Here is a 20430-nt window from a genome sequence, read left to right on the forward strand (position 1 = left end):
CAAATCCATCCTCTGGCCTTGCCCAGACCCCCCAACAACCCCAGCCTGGGCATCCCTGGCAGCGCTGTCCAAACGCTCCTGGAGCTCTGGCAGCCTCGGGGCCGTGCCCATTCCCTGGGGAGCCTGGGCAGTGCCCAGCAGCCTCTGGGGGAAGAACCTTGTCCTAAATATCCCCCTAAACCTCCCCTGGCCCAGCTCCAGCTGCTCCCTGAGTCCTGTCCCTGTCCTGGAGCTGTCCTGTCCCTGTCCCTCTGAGGAGCTGCTGCCCCTGAGGAGTCTCCCCTCAGCCTCTCCTCTTCCAGCTGGACATCCCAAGTGCCCTCTCCTTGTGTGGCCCCTCCAGACCCTTCCCCGTCTCTGTGTCCCTCCTTTGGGTGCTCTCTAAGACTTTTAGATCTTTCTTCTATCGTGGCACCCAAAACACCCCCAGCACTCGGGGTGAGGTCACCCAGCTCAGAGTTGGCAACCCAGAGCAGCTCCAGAACTTCCTGCAGGCCTGTGAGGAGTTTGTCCCTTTCCACTCCTCACACAGAGATTAAATCTAAATCACCAGGCCAGTCTAAGCAGCCAGGGCTCAGCAGCAAGGCTTTTTGGTACTGGCATGGGGAGGGGACAAGGCTGGTAGGGGTTTGTGACCCGGTGCCAGCAAGTGCCCTCTGCAGGGGTGATGAGCACTTTGAATGAGGCTGGAAGAGGGGCTGGAGTTCAGGGTCTGGATGCTGAGGGTTGCTCCAGGATTACTGATCCCAGCCAGCTCCCAGCAGCAGGGTCTTTGAAGGGAAAACCATGGAATATCAACATAAGCTGGGGTGAACACGCTGTGATCAACCAGGACCTTAAGCCCTCAAATGATGTTACAATCAGAACAACTGGGTTGCTGCTCTGTCTCCCTGTACCAACTAGTTATGCAGAAATCTTTCTTTCACAGTTCACAACACAGAGTTTAAGGCTTGCAGCAGAGCAGCAACACTTCCCAAACCATCCATCTCCTGTCCTGGCAGCTGCTGCAAGCAAGAAAACAAGCAAAATAAAAGATATTTGTGCTGCAGGTTAAGCAGAACAAGGAATTAATCAATGCTGCTCTTCCATGTGTGTTTGCAGGCAGACATTGTGTGTCTCTGATTGGTTTCAGATGCTTTTCCTGGGATTTGAAACCTTTAAAACACATCCATAGCTCCCCAAACTTTGCTGACTCACGTGCCGAGGCGTGGCGTGCTAAAAGCAGTTTATTAACATTCCCCAGAGCAGGGAGAGAAATGTGGTAGTTCCTGTAGCCATCCCAGTTTTCTGCTAACAACTGGATAATTCTTAAATGATGAGTTACAACCTGATGGAAGCTGCACAAGGAATGTGGAATACATTATGTCAGGCTTTCTCCACTCCACTTGATGCTTTAAGGGCTCTGTTTCCCTCAGCCAAGAGGCAAATCTCAGTGCAGACTTTTCCTACATCTTCCCTACATGCAGAAACCTCATCTTTAAAGAAGGGAATAGAAAAATTTTGCATGTGGCAAGATGTTTGTTGCACCAAGTTTTAAAGGATTTTTTTTTCTAGTGGTACCTGTGCAAAAGACAAACATTGAGAGGAATTTTATTTTTCATTAATTTGAAAGTATTTTATTGAAGAAAAGTTACTGAGGGGTAATGGTGTATCATAATCCTGTTGCCACTGTTTGTTAGGGTTAAACTTGAGAAACAGAAATAATAATTTTATAAATGATAATTTCGAAATTAAAATCAGAAATTTTGATGTACAAAAGCGGCAAAGAGGACAAATTGCTGACAACTCATTAAAACATCTCTTTTCATTGGTAATTAACAGTAAGATACACCAAAGCAGAGAGTCTCAGGCTGTAAAAGCTGTTATTTTCCTTTCCTGCCCAGTTCTGTGTGGAGTTCCTTCTCTAACAAAATTTTGGAAACAGCACTTTAAGGAAAATTCAGGCAAATGTCAGTAAATGGCTGAGTTTGGATATGATAGGAATGATAATAGAGACAATTTCCCCACTGCAGCGCTGCCAGGATTCTGATCACACGCAGGAAATAGAACAAACTGCCCAAATGGGGAGGAAATTGGGACAGTTTGTGCAAGTTTGGAACTCCAGGATGGGCTGACAACAGAATCAGTTGATTTTCTACCACAGCAAGGGGAATATCAAGGTGTTTGCAAGCCCCTTCTGCCAATCGTGGGCTTCCACCTTCCAGGATTAGCTTAAAGCAGTGTTTTGCAGGCATCTCCTCTGTCTGAGCCCCACGCCTCTTTCTTGGTTTAGAATTTGGTGTCACCCTCGTTCAGGATTAAGGGATGGAAGTTGTGGTGTCCTGTATCCTGTTCAGCCTGGGGAAAAGAAACATCTTCTAGTGCCTAAAGGGGCTCCAAGAGAGCTGGAGAGGGACTTTTCATGAGGGCATGGAGTGACAGGACAAAGGGGAATGGCCTTAAGCTGGAGGAGGGCTGGATGGGTAATTGGATGGGTAATTGGGCAGGAATTGTTCCCTGGGAGGGTGGGCAGGCCTTGGCACAGGGTGCCCAGAGCAGCTGGGGCTGCCCCTGGATCCCTGGCAGTGCCCAAGGCCAGGCTGGACATTGGGGCTTGGAGCAGCCTGGCACAGTGGGAGGTGTCCCTGCCCATCAAATGGCTTCATTTGATTTGTCCCTGCCCATCAAATGGCCCATCAAATGGGCTTCATTCAAATCCCAGCCCAAATTTGTCCATACAGAGCTGACACGCAGCGACCTGGGAATGAGAACACAGAAAATCCTTGCTGGTGTGGACATACAGAAGTTGTATTTCTTTCCTGGAGCACCATTTCTACCAAGTGTCACCTCTCCATTAATCCCTTTCCTTTTATTAGCTTATCCTGCAATACAGTGTGACTTTAAGGCAAGAATAAACCAGCTTTTTTCTATTTCCCAGATTTGTGTTTTCATGCTCTCATAAACTTGATCAATTCCATGGTAAAGAAAAGGAGTCTTGATATTTCAGATAAAGAACTTGTGCATTTGTTCACTCCTATTGCACGACTGCCAAGCAGGATTCTCTGAGCATTTCTGGGAAATTATGGTTGGCTTTATGGAAGCCAGGACTGTCCATCCCTAGGGGAGCAACTCTGAAATCCATCTTTGCTTTCCAATCCATCTTTGATCTCTTTTGACAGAAAACAGCCACAGAATCCTGTGGTTGCTCAGTGGACTGAGAAAAAAAAGATCACCATTAATTTTTTTCCCCACAGCTTCACCTCTCATGCCTTTGTTTTCTCTGAGGTAAAAGCTGCCCTTTTATCTCCCACTTCCAAGTTTTGACATTAGCAAAATATGGCATTGCTCTGTTGCAGAACCACTTTGTAAATGAATATCCCTCAAGCTGCCCATGTGTTGCTTTAGCAATGGGGCATCTCAGCTGTCACTACACAAAAAAATGTGGAGAAGCATTAAAATTGGGAGCTCTTGATGCAGCCAGGGATTTTTGTCTGCTCCACACTGCAGCTTGAGTGCAAAACCAAATTCCAGCTCCGGTGTAGGGGTTGGAAGATGGAAAAGGGAGTGCAATTTTAGAGCAGTGCACTTGTGGCCACCTGATTCCACCTTCCCTCCCATCCACCTTGTGCCTGCCTCGAGCTGCTGCACCCCTCTGGAGATAAGGCCATGTGTGATAAGGCCGTGTCCCTGCTGGGCTGTTCTACCCTAGGAACTCAGATACCACAAATCCATGTCTGGATAACGCTTCACTGCCCATCCCCCAGGCACTCTGCACATTTTTGTCCCTTTTAGTTGGTTATTTTTGTTGTCTCTGCTCCATTCTGTGAAGTCACACGTGCTCTGCTGCTGTTCTGGTGGGATCTGCAGAGCATCTGGGTCCCACACAGCCCAGGGTTCAGTGAAAGAGCTCAGGAGGACCTTGGCTTGTCTCTCATCAGCACGAGGTTATGGATTTGTGAGAGACAGAATCCTGGAACCCCAGAATGGTTTGGGTTGAAAGGAATCTTAAAGCCCATCCAGTGCCACCCCTGCCATGGCAGGGCCACCTTCCACTGTCCCAGGCTGCTCCAAACCCCATCCAAGCTGGCCTTGGACACTGCCAGGGATGGGAAATCCACAATTATTGAACAGAATAGAATGGAATAGAACAGAATAGCTGAGCTGGAAGTGACCTACAAGAATCACCCAGTTCCAGCTGGAATATCTCTGTAAGACTTTCTGCTCTCCCCAGTATCATTTTGTTCCTCATCCTTCATCAGCTGATGCCTGCAACCTGTTGGTTTCACCTTTTCTCTATGATGAATAGAATAGTTTATACACAGAATTTTTAGCATTTCTTTTTTTAGCAGAGGAAAGGTGTTCAATCAAATGATCACTTCCAGTGATGCATTTGGATAGTTAACATTCCTGGTTAATTAAATACAGTGGCCAAGCTTCACTTCTTAGCTGAATATTCTCTAATAATTAAGAAGGTTATTTTCCTTCAGAGTTTCTTATCTTGTGATTCATTCATAACATTTTATTTTTCATTATTTTCTGTCTTGACTTTCCTGTCTCTGGGTTACATCCAGAGATCTCTTGACCTTTAAGAACTGGCAGCCCTTTGTTGGGTTTCTTTCTGTTTCAAACCTCTTTTACCTTCCTTGACAGCCCAAGATTCTCTCTGGGCTCACACATTTGCTTGAAAGAACCCCAGTGAAATCAATAATTTCATTACTGAGTCTAGATGCTGCATGTTGTTATTTTTTCTAATTTTTTCAAAACTTAATTGTGGTTTCTCCTCTCTGAATATTCAGTGTCTCCCTCTTTGTTTGCTAAACCTCTAAGTACCCCATTTTCTACACCATCCTCATCAGAGTGGAGAGTCTTAATTGCATCAGGTACAGCCTGAATTTGATATCTTAACTTCTGCATTGTCCTGGTGGATGTGACAGCATCCAGCAGGATTCCAGGACTCTCTTTCCCATTCAATCAGCTTTACACTTGCAAATTTAATTTAGTTCTTTTTGTGCTTTGCTGCCCATTTCTGCTACTTTTGAGGGTATGGGGGGGGTCACACTGGCGAAGTTAATATGAATATTAATTTATAATGGATATTAATTCACAGTCTTGCACATCCAGGTCGTTTTGTGAGGGGTTTGGTGCCAGCTCCCTGTTCCAGCAGGGCCATCCCAGGGCACAGGATGGTGCCCTGATGTGTCCCTCCTGTGCTGGTATTTGGTCATTCCTGTTGAAGCCATGAATTGCATGGATGTTCCCAGCTTCCAGATCCATTCCTGACTCATGGGATGAGCAAATCTGTGCTGTGTGCCTTCCCCCCACCCATAGAAGTTGGTATTTAAAACTCTGCAGTGGTTGTGTCAGCTCCTTCAAGAGCCAGCTTTTCCCCATAGGGATCTAATTTGCATTAGGAAGATAAAAGGGAAATTCAAATGCTCAGGAAGAATTTCTTTTTCCACCTTGCTGAATCCTTTTTCTGCCGTTGTGTCTTCAGACCTTTAAACCCAGAATTTAATATAGAGAATGTGTTGGATCCAGGCAGGGGTGTGAGGCTCAAGCCACTGCCAGTGTGTCCAGGAATTGGGTGATGGAGGCACAAAAATCAGGAGTAAAACTCAGCAGTTAAATCAAATTAAAGAAAGATCCCAACTGATGACAGTGGAATTGGGATGAATCCCTGGGGGGATTTAGGACAAAGCTGAGAACCCTTCTGCTTCCCTGATTTTCCTACTCACAGGTGCACCAAATGGGTTTTCTTTCTTGTCCTAAAATAGCTCTGCCAAACTGCAACCTTCAGGAAAAAATCAGAATTATTCATGGTGCCTGAACTGTTAATGAGAGTAATTAACACTACAGATAATAATATCATATTCTTATCAGAATATTCCTGCCTCAAATTCTTAGCAGAAACTCTGTGTGTACCTGAGCAAACAACCCCATGAACTTTAAACCCTTTCTGGAGGTTATCCATGAAGATATTTGTTTAAAAACAACCTCCCAAGGTAGTTTTGGAAGTCAGGGAATGACACTGCAAGTGGAGCCCAGAAGGTCAGGGCATGACCAGCTACGTGCACTCAAATTATTCCAAACCCATTGAATTCCCTTGTTTCCCATTCTGTTGTTATTTTGGAGATTCCCTTCATTTCCCTGCACTCCAAAGGACACTTCCTTCCCTTTCCAACAGGGACTGGTGTCAGCTGTTCAGAAACCAGGGAATTGCCCTTTGAAGGGTGGTAAAACCAGAAATTTGGAGACCTAATCGTGCTGAGGGAATCATTAATCGTTTCTCAGGGAATCCTAACAGGAAGGTGAAATAAATCCTGAGGGCAGGGATGGAGTGGGAAAGGAGAAGGGCTGATTTCTGTTTCTGCCCAAAGCACCCAAGGCAATGTTGTGGGCAGGTTTGAAACCTTCAGGAATAAATCAGCAGTGTGCTTTGTGCTTTCAGAATATGAAATCGAGAGATCCTTTTTCCTGAGGATGAAGTGTGTCCTGGCCAAGAGGAATGCAGGGCTGACATGCAGTGGCTACAAGGTAATGCATCTAAACTGCTTTTCCACCCCTCAAATATATGATGATAGACAATAAACAAACTTATTTATTTAGGTGTTTGGTTTGTGGGTTTTTTTTTTTACATATGTGTAGCTGAGAGCAAAGTTTGTGATGAAAAGAATCAGAAAATATTCCAAAAATACCACACTTGATCACAGATCCTCTCAGTAATTCAAATCTAAATTTTGGGGCACATTCCCTCATCTTGGTCCCTGTTCTCCCAGCCTGGGAATTCTCTGGAGCCCAGCCATGGAGCTGCCAGGAGAGCACACAGCTCAGTCTTATTCCCCCATGGAACTGGAGGCAGGTGAGGCAGGAACCCAGACACAGGAATCTGGAAATTTTCCACATCCCACCCGGCTGTATAAGGCACCTCCTTGGCCTCAACATTAAAAAAAGGCAGCCATTGCCATCACCTCGGGGTAGAATTGTACTAAACCACTAAATCTGTTTATAAACCTTACAGTTTGTATGGGTTTTTTATTTATGAGATGAAATCAGAAGCCATGGCAAACACTGAAGTTATGGAATACCAGCTGTTCTTTGGGCATTTTTTTATTTTCCTCTTTACAGGCAGTTTTTATTTTCAGATGTGCAGGTAGTTTTTCTTTTCAACTTTGCAGTAGTTTTCACTTCCAGATATGCAGTTAGTTTTTATTTTCATCTTTACAGGTAGATTTTACTTTCATCTTTACAGGCAGTTTTTGTTTTCAGATCTGCAGTAGTTTTTATTTTCAGCCTTTTAGTAGTTTTCACTTTCAGATGTGCAGTCAGTTTTTATTTTCATCTTTACAGGTAGTTCTTATTTTCAGCTTTGCAGTAGATTTTATTTTCATCTTTGCAGGCAGTTTTTATCTTCAGATTTGCAGGTAGTTTTTATTTCAACTTTGCAGTAGCTTTTACTTTCAGATCTGCAGGCAGTTTCTTTTTCAGATGTGCAGTAGTTTTTATTTTCAGACGTGCAGGCAGTTTTTATTTTCAGATGTGCAGTAGCTTTTACTTTCAGCTTTGCAGTAGATTTTATTTTCATCTTTGCAGGCAGTTTTTACTTTCAGATCTGCAGGCAGTTTCTTTTTCAGATGTGCAGGCAGTTTTTATTTTCAGCTTTTCAGGTAGTTTTTTTTTCAGCTTTTCAGGTAGTTTTTATTTTCAGATTTGCAGGCAGTTTTTATTTTCAGATTTGCAGGCAGTTTTTATTTTCACCTTTGCATTTGCTGCTCATTGAGCTGCCCAGCACAACTCTGCCTCCATCAGGGAGGGTAATTCACATTCATTCTGAGGGGGATTCATTTTGAGTCATTCAAAACCCAAAAAGCAAAGCCTGGAAGAGGAGCAGAGCTCTCTGCAGGAATGTGCTCAAGGTGCAGACATGGATCTGGCTGTTTACACTCTTCCCTACCTGGCTGCACTGATAATTCTTCATTACACTGAACCCTGTTTGCTCAGCTGCTCCCCAGCAAAAATGGTTCTGTCCCAAAGCTGAATCTGAAATCAGGTAAAAGAGCAGAGCTTGCAGTCGTGGTGTCTCTGCGTGGCTTTGGGGCTTTTTGGGTTTTTTAAATTCCCAATTATCACTGTTAATCAGGGGCATCACTTTCTTTGGCTCACTATTAGAAGTTTGCACAGTGAAAAGTAAAGGATTCTTTCAGATGGCCTAAATTTATTCCCTTTGACTGTGCTTAAAGTCAGGACTTAATTTTTAAGACATCACCTCATTAGCTGGAGCACAGGAAAAACTCATGGAGCAAGTGATGTGAGAATTGAGATCTGCTGAGAGATCTTCTTACTGTACTTTTGCTAAACATTTAAATCACTGGATGACTGGAAAGGAGGAAGGAAGGAAGGTTAAACAGGAGGAACCTATTTACAGGTGATGCTTGGTGGGTTGTTCAAAGCACTAAATACACTGACAATTAATTCCTTTCCACAGGACACAGTTAAAAGCCAAACAGACAGAGAAATTAAGATAAAGGATGTGATACTCCTGCTGCTTGGAGCAGAGAATTGGCAGGGGCACTGATGATTTCTGAGCACCAGCAACACACTAAATAAATCTCATGGCCTGGAATAGTCCCCAGGTTACATTTCCCCCTCCTCTTTAGCTGACACTGAATTTTTACAGTCTAACACTGTCATTATCACCTCTGTGAGCAGCAATTGTATACAGGGATCCCGAAATCTGATCTCGGGAGCCTGGGCTTGGTCACCTGGCAAAAAATACCCTCTAAACTTGAGCAGAGAACTTAAAACTCATTTCTTGTGCATTTGCATAAACATCAGGTAATTTTTATTGCATTGTGATGCATCAATACCCACGGGGTTTTTAAAGTGCCTGTTTTACATGGGAATAATAACTCATTAAAATGTAAATGTTTTTATTCCTCTCTGAGTGTATGTGGGAGAGAGATGGACATTTAAATAAAAGCAACTTCCAGATTTTTTTTTGGTCAATGAACAGGAATTCTGGCTGTATCTACAAGAAATCTGTATCAAGGAGCTTAAAGTATTAATTAGAAAGCAATTAGACAGTCCCCAGAGAGGAGGTGCTTTAACACTGGATTAATCACGCTGTCAGCAAACACAAAACTGCACTTACCGAGTCTTAATCTCCATTTACAAATTAACTGCAATCAACAGACTACCCAGAATTTAATCTTACAGGGGAGGGTGTCTCTATAAGCTCATTGGGACTGGGTGGGCAGCAGATTTGGGGCTTTTCCAGCAGATTCTGAGTGTGTTTTCCCCTTTTTCCAGGTGATCCACTGCAGCGGCTACTTGAAGATCCGTCAGTACATGCTGGATATGTCCCTGTATGATTCCTGCTACCAAATCGTTGGGCTGGTGGCCGTGGGTCAATCTTTACCTCCCAGTGCAATCACTGAGATCAAGCTCCACAGTAACATGTTTATGTTCAGAGCCAGTTTGGATTTAAAATTGATATTCCTTGATTCCAGGTAAGCAGCTCTTTCATCTCCAGAGCTGAGCGCTCACATAAACTGCCGTGGTTTCCGAACGGGTCAAAACATCCGTGAAAAAATCAAGCAGTCCAAAATAGATCTGGAGCTCTAAGGCCATGGGAGCCTTCAAAGCCCCTCAGGCAGCTGGATAGACCAGACTTTGTCTGGAATGCCAAGAAATAAGAGCCTGTCCAATTTAACCTGGAGTTACCTGCACTTTTAGAGCCAGCTAAAGCCTTTTTGCTGGGAGGACTGGTAACAGGAGCAGTGATATGTTTTTACCTGACAGGATATAAACATACAAAGCCAGCAAAAGGAATGAAGAAGTACCAAAAAAAAAAAAACCAAAACCAACCAACCCAACCTAAAAACCAAGACTAAAAGTGGAATACTGAGATTAAACAACTTGCTGGAGTCATCCAGAAAGCTTTTGACAGAGCAGTAAGGAAAGAGTGTTCTGTATTTTAATGTAATGCCTTAAGCATGAAACCAACACTAATGATGGGCTTGTTAGAATGGAAATTAATTCCATTGGCTACTACACACGAAGACAAGACCTTCTTAAACAAAATTTTGGGAGAAACAGCTGAGCAAAGAGAGCCCTGTCTCCACTCTCAGGTGATGGAGCTCAGATGAGCACAGCACTGGAACTGAAATTCATTTCTCTGCTTTTGAAGCAGGTACCTTGTAGGATACAATGGTACCTTGCCCAGTGCAAACCTTGAGGGGAAAATCCCAAAACCACAAAGTATTGACAAGATGGTCACTCCTCAGAAATCCTCCCCTGTGTGTCCCATATTCCCCATTTCCCTGGATTTGCAGGGAATATATTCATGTAGTGAAGGTGTGACAAAGACTCTGTACCCAAAAGAGTGGAGTCAACCATGCAAGAAGAGGCTTTTCTCCCTGCTCAGCCCAGGAGACAGTGGCTCCATCAGCTGCTGGGACACAAAGAACTCGTTGTTTCTGGAGCCCTTCCTCAGTTTTTGGCACGCGTTGCTTCGCGCAGCGGCTACAAAGGAGCACGAGGGGTTTAGCAACACGTCCTTGCATGTGGAGAAAAGGAAATGATGTGGCTGGGAGGAACTGCCTGCAGACAGAAGTGTCTTCAAAGGCCACAGAACAAGCAGAGGTGTTGACAGGAGCAGGGGTAGACCCAGAGCTGTTGCAGAGCTCTGTTTACCGAGGAGCAGATGGGTGTCATCCGCACACGGGGACAAGCAGGGGAATTCAGCTTTACCAAAGCCTTTTGCTCTCCCAGCTGAGCAAACCAAATTGTATTTGCTCAGAACAGGGGCATATTAGGAGTTAGGAAGAAATGGTTTCAGGCTTGGTTCTGGTTTCCATACAAGGGGATGGATCTTGAGATGTAACAGTCACAGCAGAGAGCACGAAAGCCATGGGCAGGAGCAGTTCAAAATCCCTTTCTAGACACCTGACACAGCATAAAACATGCAAGAGTTCATTCCCAGAGGTCACTGGAAGAAGGAGCCAGTCACTTCCCTCCAAAGTGAGCTGCTCACTCTGATTTTCGTGGTGCATTCATTGCCAGGTGATGCCATTACAAAGACTTTAAAGACCTCAAGAGGCCAGAATTGATCACTGGGGCGAGTTCTGCTTCCTTCTGTGTGTCCTGTCACCTGCAAAGCACCACCTGGAGAGCCCAGACTGGTTGAGGGATTGATTTTATGTTAAGGAAGTAAAACAGCTGAGTTTTTTTCCAGAGTCAAACCTTTCCAAAATTTCAGTGTCCTAGTAATTGTCAATAATGTTTTTTTTTTTTTTGTCACCAGCTTCAAAGTGAGACTGCACCTCTGGGAAAATTAACCCCTGGCTTGGGTTTGTGGTGCTTTGGTTGGGTTTGGATGAGCTGTTTCTGTACTCACCAACGGGGCAGGATGGAGCTGCAACTCTGGTTTTAAGTGTGCTGAAGTCAGAAGGAGAATTGAAACCTGAGCAGGATCTTCCCCCAGTATTTTGTGACCATGATAGGCTTCAGTGAGGATTTGGGATGAGCACACACTGCAGAGGAGAAACACAAACACATACTCAAAGGCATTTTGATGTTGTGGTCCTTCAGAAGAATCCGAGCCCTCAACCCTCTCAAGCAAAAAGTTTTTGGTCTCTGTGGGGTCCACAGGGCTGGTTAGAGTCAGGGTATGAGTAGAGAGGATGCATAATAGTCACAAAATTTAAAAAAATCTAGTCAAAATGTACATTATCTGCAATCCCACAATGCCACGTGTTGCTTGAGACCCCCTAACCATTTCTGTGGACACTCCTGTGTTATTCCCTGGTGCTGTGCATCCAGTGGGAAAGTTCAGACCAGGAACATCCTTTGGAAGTCCATGTGCTGACCATCCCCTCTCAGCTCATGGCACGAAGAGGCTTGGGGCATTTAAACTGGGTTCCTTCAATCTGAACTGGAGGACAACCTCCAAGAGAACCCCTGGGACACTCCAACTTTAATAAAAGATTTCACTCCACAGGCCTAGGCTAGAGCTAGTCCCAGGTAAAACTCCTGGAACTGAAATGTGCGGGTGCTTCTGCTGCTGCAGAAGTAGATCCTCGGCAGGGGCAATTTCACTGTCAGCTCACCTGCTAAGGGACTGAATTCCTCACTGTTCCGCCTTTTTTAGGCAAAGAAAGCCCAGGACAGCACAAAACACCCCATCAACCCTGAGTGAACAAGCCACAGTTTGGCTGAGTGGCACGTTGTACTTCAAGGACTATTTTTTCCTCAACTAAATAAACAAAAGTCCATTTTGAAATAAAAATTTGACCCTTCAGGTCTGACCCAATGTAAGTCTGCCCTCTGTATCTGGTTCTTTAACATCTGCAGAGATGCTGCTGTTTCCAGTTCGTTCCATTCTTCTACTTCTGGGATCTTTTTTGGAAGTCTTGCGTCAGCTTTCCTTTCCTCACCCTGTGGTCTTCACACCTCCTTGTCTTTCCATGTTCTCAGCTGGAATAAGCTCCTGCTTTGTACTCCTGTTAGGCACCAGCCTGAACTTATTCTCAGGCCCTGCTCACAGCTCCTGTGGCCCAACACACCTTCTACACTCGTAGCTTTGCAAAATGAAAATGTCTCAGCAGCCCACAAGAGAGGTTTTATTGTTTTGTGAGCAGCTCCTCGAGTGGAACTTTGTGTGAAGCATCCTGCACAGCAGTGGCAAAAGCCCAAGGTGGAAATCAGTAAAAGAGCTCTTTTTCCTGCCTGGGTGTACCAGGGAAAAGCTGCACCTTGCTTTGGCTGGGCTGAAAGGGTTTATTTTCTTGTAAAGGTGAGGTTTCTGTTTCCAAAACTAACATTTCATCCCGCAGCTTCCAGGCACCTGATTTGTTGGCACAATCAAATGTTAGGTTCATGAAACTGAATATTCCTAGAGATTTTGTTTATTACACATTCTTCCTTTTCCAGGGTCACGGAATTAACTGGATATGAACCCCAGGATCTGATAGAAAAAACCCTCTACCACCACGTCCACGGCTGTGACGTTTTCCACCTGCGATACGCTCACCATCTGTGTAAGTACCTGGGCTGGAGGCACAGGGGGGACGTGGAGCTGCTGGAGAGAGGCCAGAGGAGGCTCCAGGATGAGCAGAGGGATGGAGCAGCTCTGCTGGGAGGAAAGGCTGCCAGAGCTGGGATTGTTCAGCCTGGAGAGGAGAAGCTTTGGGGTGAGCTCAGGGTGGCCTTGCAGGGCCTGAAGGAGCTGCAGGAAAGCTGGAGAGAGACAATTGCCAAGGGCTGGAGGGCCAGGAGCCAGGGAATGGCTTCCCAGTGCCAGAGGGCAGGGCTGGATGGGAGATTGGGCAGGAATTGTTCCCTGGGAGGGTGGGCAGGCCCTGGCACAGGGTGCCCAGAGCAGCTGGGGCTGCCCCTGGATCCCTGGCAGTGCCCAAGGCCAGGCTGGACACTGGGGCTTGGAGCAGCCTGGCACAGTGGGAGGTGTCCCTGCCATGGCAGGAGGTGGCACTGGATGATTTTTAAGGTCTCTTCCAACCCAAACCATTCTGTGATCCTAGGAAATATGTTGGGTACAGTGAGAAGTTTTGCAGGCAACAAGCACCATGCTGGAAAGCAGAAAAAATCCTTTCCAAATCTTGACTAGAGACAGATTTTCGAAAGTTCTTGGCTATCACTTTAGGAAACCATTAATTGTATAAATAAGCTGGATACTCAATATGCTGTGCTTCTGAAAAGAAAACCCACCCAAACCAACTTATCTGGCCAGTTTTATCTTAGGGGATCCAGGCTATTTTGAAAATTTGGAGTTGATTCTGGCTTGTGATCTCTTGAAAGAAAAGAAAACCAAAAGATCAAGTGAGTGAGAGGGGGAATATCTGAACTTTACGAACCTCTGCTGTTAAAACAAAAACTACACAGCAGCTCTGCATTCCTCTGAAATATGTTTGTAATAATCATCCCGTGTTTGAAGGGAATGCAATCCCAAAAACTCCTCAGAGGGACATTCATTAATAGCATGTGGATGAGGTTCGGAGAATGGATTGTCAGGAAAAAAATGACACATTTAATAATTTCCCATCTTCCAACAGAGTCACTAATCATATCTTCAAACATCTGGATCTGGGAAGGAGTTCATTCAGTAGCACATTAATTTGAAAAGCAAATTGAGGGAATGGCTGAACTCTGGATTTGGCTCCGTTTGCTGCAACCCATACGAGGCAAAGATGACATCCAAAAACCAATGTCAGGGAATTTTTTTTCCAGATTGCTCCTGTAGGCTGGAAGCAGCCAGAGTCAAATCCTTCTTTTAGGCTTCCTTCTTCCCATTAGTGTGTGCTATTCATGAGGACCTGGAATATCAAGGAGGTTGTAGCTGTGTTTGGCAAGTCCGAGCTGAAATTCCAAGTGCTGAATTCCACCGGTGCCAGGGTATGCTACACCTGGGAAAGCAAAAGCTGATCTTTACAGCAAGTTCAGATTTACCAAAACATCTCTGAATACTCTGGGCCACTGAGATCTGGAAGAAAGAATGACCAGGGCACGTGGAATATCCTGTCAGGGGCACCCTCTTTGTAGTGGTGACATCAGCATCTGGATGGGACAAAATAAACTCAGTATTTCCACCAGACTATTTGAAATACCTTCATCAACCAGCACAGAGATTATGCCACTAGAGCCACAATCACCTCTGGAAAACAGTTTTCCATTTTAGAGCAGCAGGATGGATAATTCTGTGGCTGCCAGTTTGATCCATGTACCACTGGAGTTCTAAATGAAGAGACAAATCATGTTCACTGAATTACCCACCACATCCTTCCACGAGGGAAAAAAGCCCTCATCCAAATAGGATACCAAGAGCAGTTCTGTAGATTAAAGATAAATTACTGTAAACTTTAAAAACAGAAGAAAAAATGTGAGCCATGCATAGGAATTTATGAAAGCAGATAAATCCCAAGAAGCACAGAATAATGAGTAATGCTTGGGCAACAGTGGGAACAGTGCAGGGTCATGGTTGGAATACCAAGTAATAGGAATTATTAAACCAGATGTAAAGTGCACAAAGACCCTCTGGGGAGCACCGTGAGAGCTCCCCCAGCATCCACCAGCAAATGTCTGAGGAACATGAACAGTAAAAGGCTGGCAGGTTTGTTGTACCATTCTGTAAAGCAATCGGATGATGAAGTGTCACCTGATGCTGAAATCCAAAGAGAAACAGCTTACACCTAATAAGGGTATTAAGGGGAAAAAAAATATAAGCAACCCTAAACTAGGATAACCATTTGCTTTTTTGAAGAGCAAAAAAAAAGTCCCAAACTGAAGACCTGCAGCAGCTGAACTCTGAGTGAGGTAGCACAGAGAATAAAACAAAGGAAACAGTGAGGGGAACAAGCTGGGAGGGGTATAACAAGAACATCAAGCTGGGGGGGAAATGTAGATGTGGATATTTGCCTAAGGTGTACTGGCAGCAAAGAGAGTTTCCTGCTTGAAACATTTGATTGGCTTCCAGCTCCAGGAAAACACTTCTGGCATTTGAACCGGTGATATTTATTTCTAGAGCTCCATTAATACACACAGTGTTTGCCCTGAAAAGTGGCCACACAAATAAGGAGGCCCTGCCCAAGGATCCTGCATTCTAAACTGCAGGACAGGAGAGGCTGTTCCAGAACAGACAAAATATCTTTGTGCCCTCAGAGAAATCCCTTCGTTTGTGCCATTGTGAGGGGGATTTTGTGCATCCCACGTGTTGCAACATCCCTGCTCTTCCCACAGGAACTTTAACAGGATTCAGCCCTCTGTGCCTTGGCCCAGCCTAGCTGGAGTTCCCATCAAACCTTCCTCCTGCTCCCTGGAAGTCACCCTGTGTATTTATGGGGCTTATTTTATAGCAAAGCACAGTTCCACCATCTCTGGTGTTGGGTCTGCCTCTGCCTCCCCAGCACTCAAACCTTCTGGCAGAGCAGCACCAGATTTAAGAAGGTCAAAAAAAAAAAGCGTCTGCTGGGCACCGTGCCCTGCCCAGGGGCTGGGCCCATGACACACCAGGGCAGCTAAAACGGGATCTGCTGCCAGTGTGGAACCAAGAAATCCATTTCTTGGAGTGGTATCCTTCAGTGCAGACTGGGAACTCCCAGCCACATGCCCGGGAGCCTGGTGGAACCTTTTGAAATAGTCCTGTCTGACAGCCCAGCGCCTTTTCCAGCTTCCCTGCTGGAAACCAGCAGCGAGCCACAACACTGGAACACCCACTTCCAAAGGGCACATCCAAGGGCCAGGGCTAAAGCCACAGAATCCTCCCCCTTGGACTGCAGCAGAGGCCACCACGAAGTCTGAGCCTGCACAGATTGTCTGGGTGGTGAATTTGCCTCACTCCCATTCCTAAGGTTTCCTTTTCAGCATCAAACAGGGCAGTTGAGCACAGAGCCAGATGGAAGCTGACCTCACTTACTGTCTCAGTTACTGTCCCTTAGCCAAAGTCAGACTTCCCCCAGATTGCTAAAAAAGCAGGATACACGGAGTCCTCCCCCATCCCTGGAGAAATATTGGTTAATCCATATAATTAGGAAAGAAAGCTGAACGCTGTAGCCCTCAGTGGTTTTCACATCTTTTCAAACACTGTCTTAACTGCAGAGCTAAAACAGGGATTTAAAAAAAATCAGTGAGAGAGGATGAAAGCCAAAACTAGTCCCAAAGCACACGGAAGAACTTTGTTAGAGTTAGTGAGCCATGACAGCATTAATTTCTCTTTCGGAAGACTGAGTGTAGCAAAGCATTTTGAACTTAAGGAAAATGTTCTCATTAAACCAGCACAAAGACTTAGTTCTGAAAAACCCAGACCACATTCCAAAAATTACCTGTTACATGGCCTGTGCTAAAATGTAAGGATCATTTCCTGGAACGGGACCATTTGGATTTTAGAATGGATCACCAAATCATAGAACCACGGAATGGTTTGGGATATTGAAGATCATCTCATTCCAAACCCCTGCCATGGGCAGGGACACCTTCCACCATCCCAGGCTGCTCCAAGCCCCATCCAACCTGGCCTGGGAGACTTTCAGGGATGGGGCAGCACAACTACAGGGCACCATCCACAATTATAGAGCACCAAAGAATAGTAAAAATGGTAAAAAAATAGAGCTGATTATTAACAAAAATTTTTAGAACAGGCTTATTTGACGTTGTCAGACTGAATCTTTGCATAGCCCCTCCAAGACTTTCAACTTGCAGCGATAAATTACACTTAAAAAATACAAATGGTTTTATATTTGTAGGTGTTTTTACTTATTTACACACACACTCCTCATGGTTGTCTTTAATGTATCTACATCTGCACACCCTCATCCCATAGGGAACTCCATGTAGAAATGTAGGAGTGAAATGGGACACCAGCAAGGAGGAGGCAAAAAGCTGACATCTAAGAGGGATCTCAAACCCCAAACAGCAGTGGCTTGGTGACATGGAGGGTGGGTTTTTTGATGTTCTGCAGGATCATGGAATGATGGAATATCCTGAGTGGGAAGAGACCCACAGGGATCATTCATCCCAAGCCCTGGCCCTGCCCAGACCCCCCAGCAATCCCACCCTGGGCATCCCTGGCAGCGCTGTCCAAACGCTCCTGGAGCTCTGGCAGCCTCGGGGCCGTGCCCATTCCCTGGGGAGCCTGGGCAGTGCCCAGCAGCCTCTGGGGGAAGAACCTTTCCCTGCTCTGCAGCCTGAGCCTGCCCTGGCCCAGCTCCAGCCGCTCCCTGGGTGCTGTCAGGTCACAGGGAGCAGAGGTTGGAGCTGCAGACAGCTGTAGATGTTTTTGTTCATTTTGTTGCCTTCGGAACAAACAGGCACCTCATCCTAAAACGGAAGAATTGACACTTCCAGAAAGACCTGTCCATTTCATAAGAGCCTGATTTTCTTTGGGAGATAAACTGGATTTGAAGGGAAGTTTAAATATGCTGGGATGTGCAATGGATAGGAGAGGAAGCAGTTCAGAGAGGGGGTCCATGTGCTCCAGACTTTGGGGACACTTCACTGAGTCTTCCAGTACCATAAGGGGATGGATAAAAGGGACTGTTTATATGGGCAAAAAGTGACAGGACAAGGGGAGTGGTTTTAAACTGACAGAGAGCAGGTTTAGATTCCATTTCTTAACCGCATTTATATAAAGGAATTTCTGCCATTGCTCACTTTTTTTGAACATAATTTGTACAGCGAGCTCAGTCCATGATTTCCTAATTTACAATAAATAACTGCATAGGAGAGTAAGAAGATGGAGTTTCCCAGAGGAGTGATCCAAGGCCACACAAGAGAAGAGCCAGCTTCAAAGCCTGGGCATTATCTTCTAGTGAATCCTGAGATAAAGGCCTGGCACTGAACCAGAAATATTTGTGGCTGGATTAAATATTTAGAGATGCTGCACAACTCCTGTTACAGCATAACCTCCTGCCAAAACATCCTTGTTCACAGAGGATCCAAAATAGCTCAGGGAGGATTACATGTCTGGTGAATTTATCAGATATCTGATTCCCCTCTCTGTCCTTGTCTTTGTTTGGGTGCTTCACAACCAAAGAGAGTTTTAATTTTACCCTTTTAAATCAACCTTCATGAGGTAGAGCTTACAGAGGGAAAAATTCATCACAGAATAAAATACATTACAAAATACATGATGATCTGTCAAGCTATGAGGGAAGTGTTTCCAAATAATCTGGAAAAAAATCTCAAAATCACAGAAACATCCAGGTTGGAAGAGCCCTCCAGGATCACCCAGTGCCACCCCAGCAGCACCAGCAGCACCCCAAAGCCTGTCCCCAAGGGCCACATCCAGACTCCTCCTGAGCACTCCCAGAGACAGTGACTGCACCACTCCCTGGGCAGCTCATCCCAAGGCCTCTGGCAGGGAAAACTTTTTTTATTATCTCCAATCTGCCCTTCCCCTGGTGCAATTCAAGGCCATTTCCTCTCATCCTTTCAAAAGAGTCGTGTCCACTTCAAAATACTTTTGCTGCCTTGAGCTTTTCTTTTGCAATTAGAAATTTTAAAGCAGTTTTTGTGAAGAAGGTGGCCATAGGTGACCCAGAGAAGAAGGAAGACAAAATGTACGAGTTTTTGACATATTTGGTATCAATAATAATGTGATGTTATGAAACATAAAGGGGCAGGATAGATAATTCTGCAGTGGGGTTATTTAAAGTTTGGTGGGAGGAGGAGATTTCAGGAAAGGGAAGGAAGGTGTTAGGACATAGGTTGGACTCAATCATCTCAAAGGTTTTTTCCAGCCTAGTTAATTCTGTGATTCTGTGAGCGAGAAAAGTCCTTGACGTGCAAACAAACCTCTCCAGGAAGTGGTCATAAGTCCAAAAAAATGTGAAATTTTAAAAAATTTTCTTTTTCTTGTGTTCACAGTGCTGGTGAAAGGCCAAGTGACCACCAAGTACTACCGGCTGCTGTCCAAGCAGGGAGGCTGGGTGTGGGTGCAGAGCTACGCCACGATCGTGCACAACAGCCGTTCGTCACGGCCTCACTGCATAGTGAGTGTCAATTATGTCCTTACGTAAGTCCAAATACTTTGTACCATTACCTGTTATCACTAATTGAGTCATTAATGATGAAATCCACCAAGTTTTCTTTGCTGGCGTCTTCCAGCGTCGTTCTGTGCTCGCGTGTTGCAGCTTTCTCTGTTCATATGATCCCACCTCTTTAGCTGAGAGAAAACATTATTATATCAATTATCATCATTATTATATAAATCCTCATCTTGTCCAGGGAAGGGCAGTGGAGCTGGTGAAGGGTCTGGGAAACGTCTTCTGAGGGAGCTGGGAAAGGGGCTCAGCCTGGAGCAGAGGAGGCTCAGGGGGGACCTCACTGCTCCCCACAAGTCCCTGCCAGGAGGGGCAGTGAGGGGGGGTCGGGCTCTGCTGCCGTGTCCCAAGGGAAAGGAGGAGAGGAAATGGCCTCAAATGGCACCAGGGGAGGCTCAGGTTGGAGATTGGAAACAATTTTTCCCTGCCAGAGTGGTGAGGCCTTGGGATGAGCTGCCCAGGGAGTGGTGCAGTCACTGTCTCTGGGAGTGCTCAGGAGGAGTCTGGATGTGGCCCTTGGGGACAGGCTTTGGGGTGCTGCTGGTGCTGCTGGGTGATGGTGGGACTGGAAGAGCTTGAAGGTCTCTTTTGATCAAAACCAACACTGCAGCTTGTGTGGTTTAGTTACAAGGAGAGGAACATTGTTCCTTTTCCTTTCCTCGGGGTTTATTGTGAGAACCAGGGCAGAAACCAATTCCTGATCGAGCTGGAGACAGATTAAATGATCTCTGTCTTTCCATGATTCCAAACCACAGGGAGCCACGGATGGCTGAGGGAACATGATAGAGCTCAGGCTCAGAGAGTGGGGACACTTCATCCAAAGGCATTAATGTGATTCCCAGTGGAATTTTTTGATAGACTTGCGTGGGAATGGGGTCCCCCCATAAGATTCTCTGCCTCC

At 45.4% G+C, this 20430-nt stretch overlaps 1 protein-coding gene across 1 annotated transcript in view; it reads left to right on the forward strand.

Annotated features, from left to right (window-relative positions):
* SIM2 (SIM bHLH transcription factor 2) overlaps positions 1 to 20430 on the forward strand; it is a 54485-nt gene that overhangs the window by 22417 nt on the left and 11638 nt on the right. Inside the window, exons 5-8 of the mRNA XM_069010384.1 lie at positions 6428 to 6513; positions 9286 to 9485; positions 12910 to 13016; positions 19354 to 19501. Of these exons, the coding sequence (XP_068866485.1) occupies positions 6428 to 6513; positions 9286 to 9485; positions 12910 to 13016; positions 19354 to 19501 (541 nt within the window). The remainder of the gene's footprint in view (positions 1 to 6427; positions 6514 to 9285; positions 9486 to 12909; positions 13017 to 19353; positions 19502 to 20430) is intronic.

The sequence above is a fragment of the Aphelocoma coerulescens genome, chromosome 1 (genome assembly GCF_041296385.1).
Source record: "Aphelocoma coerulescens isolate FSJ_1873_10779 chromosome 1, UR_Acoe_1.0, whole genome shotgun sequence".
Taxonomy (NCBI): Eukaryota; Metazoa; Chordata; class Aves; order Passeriformes; family Corvidae; genus Aphelocoma; species Aphelocoma coerulescens.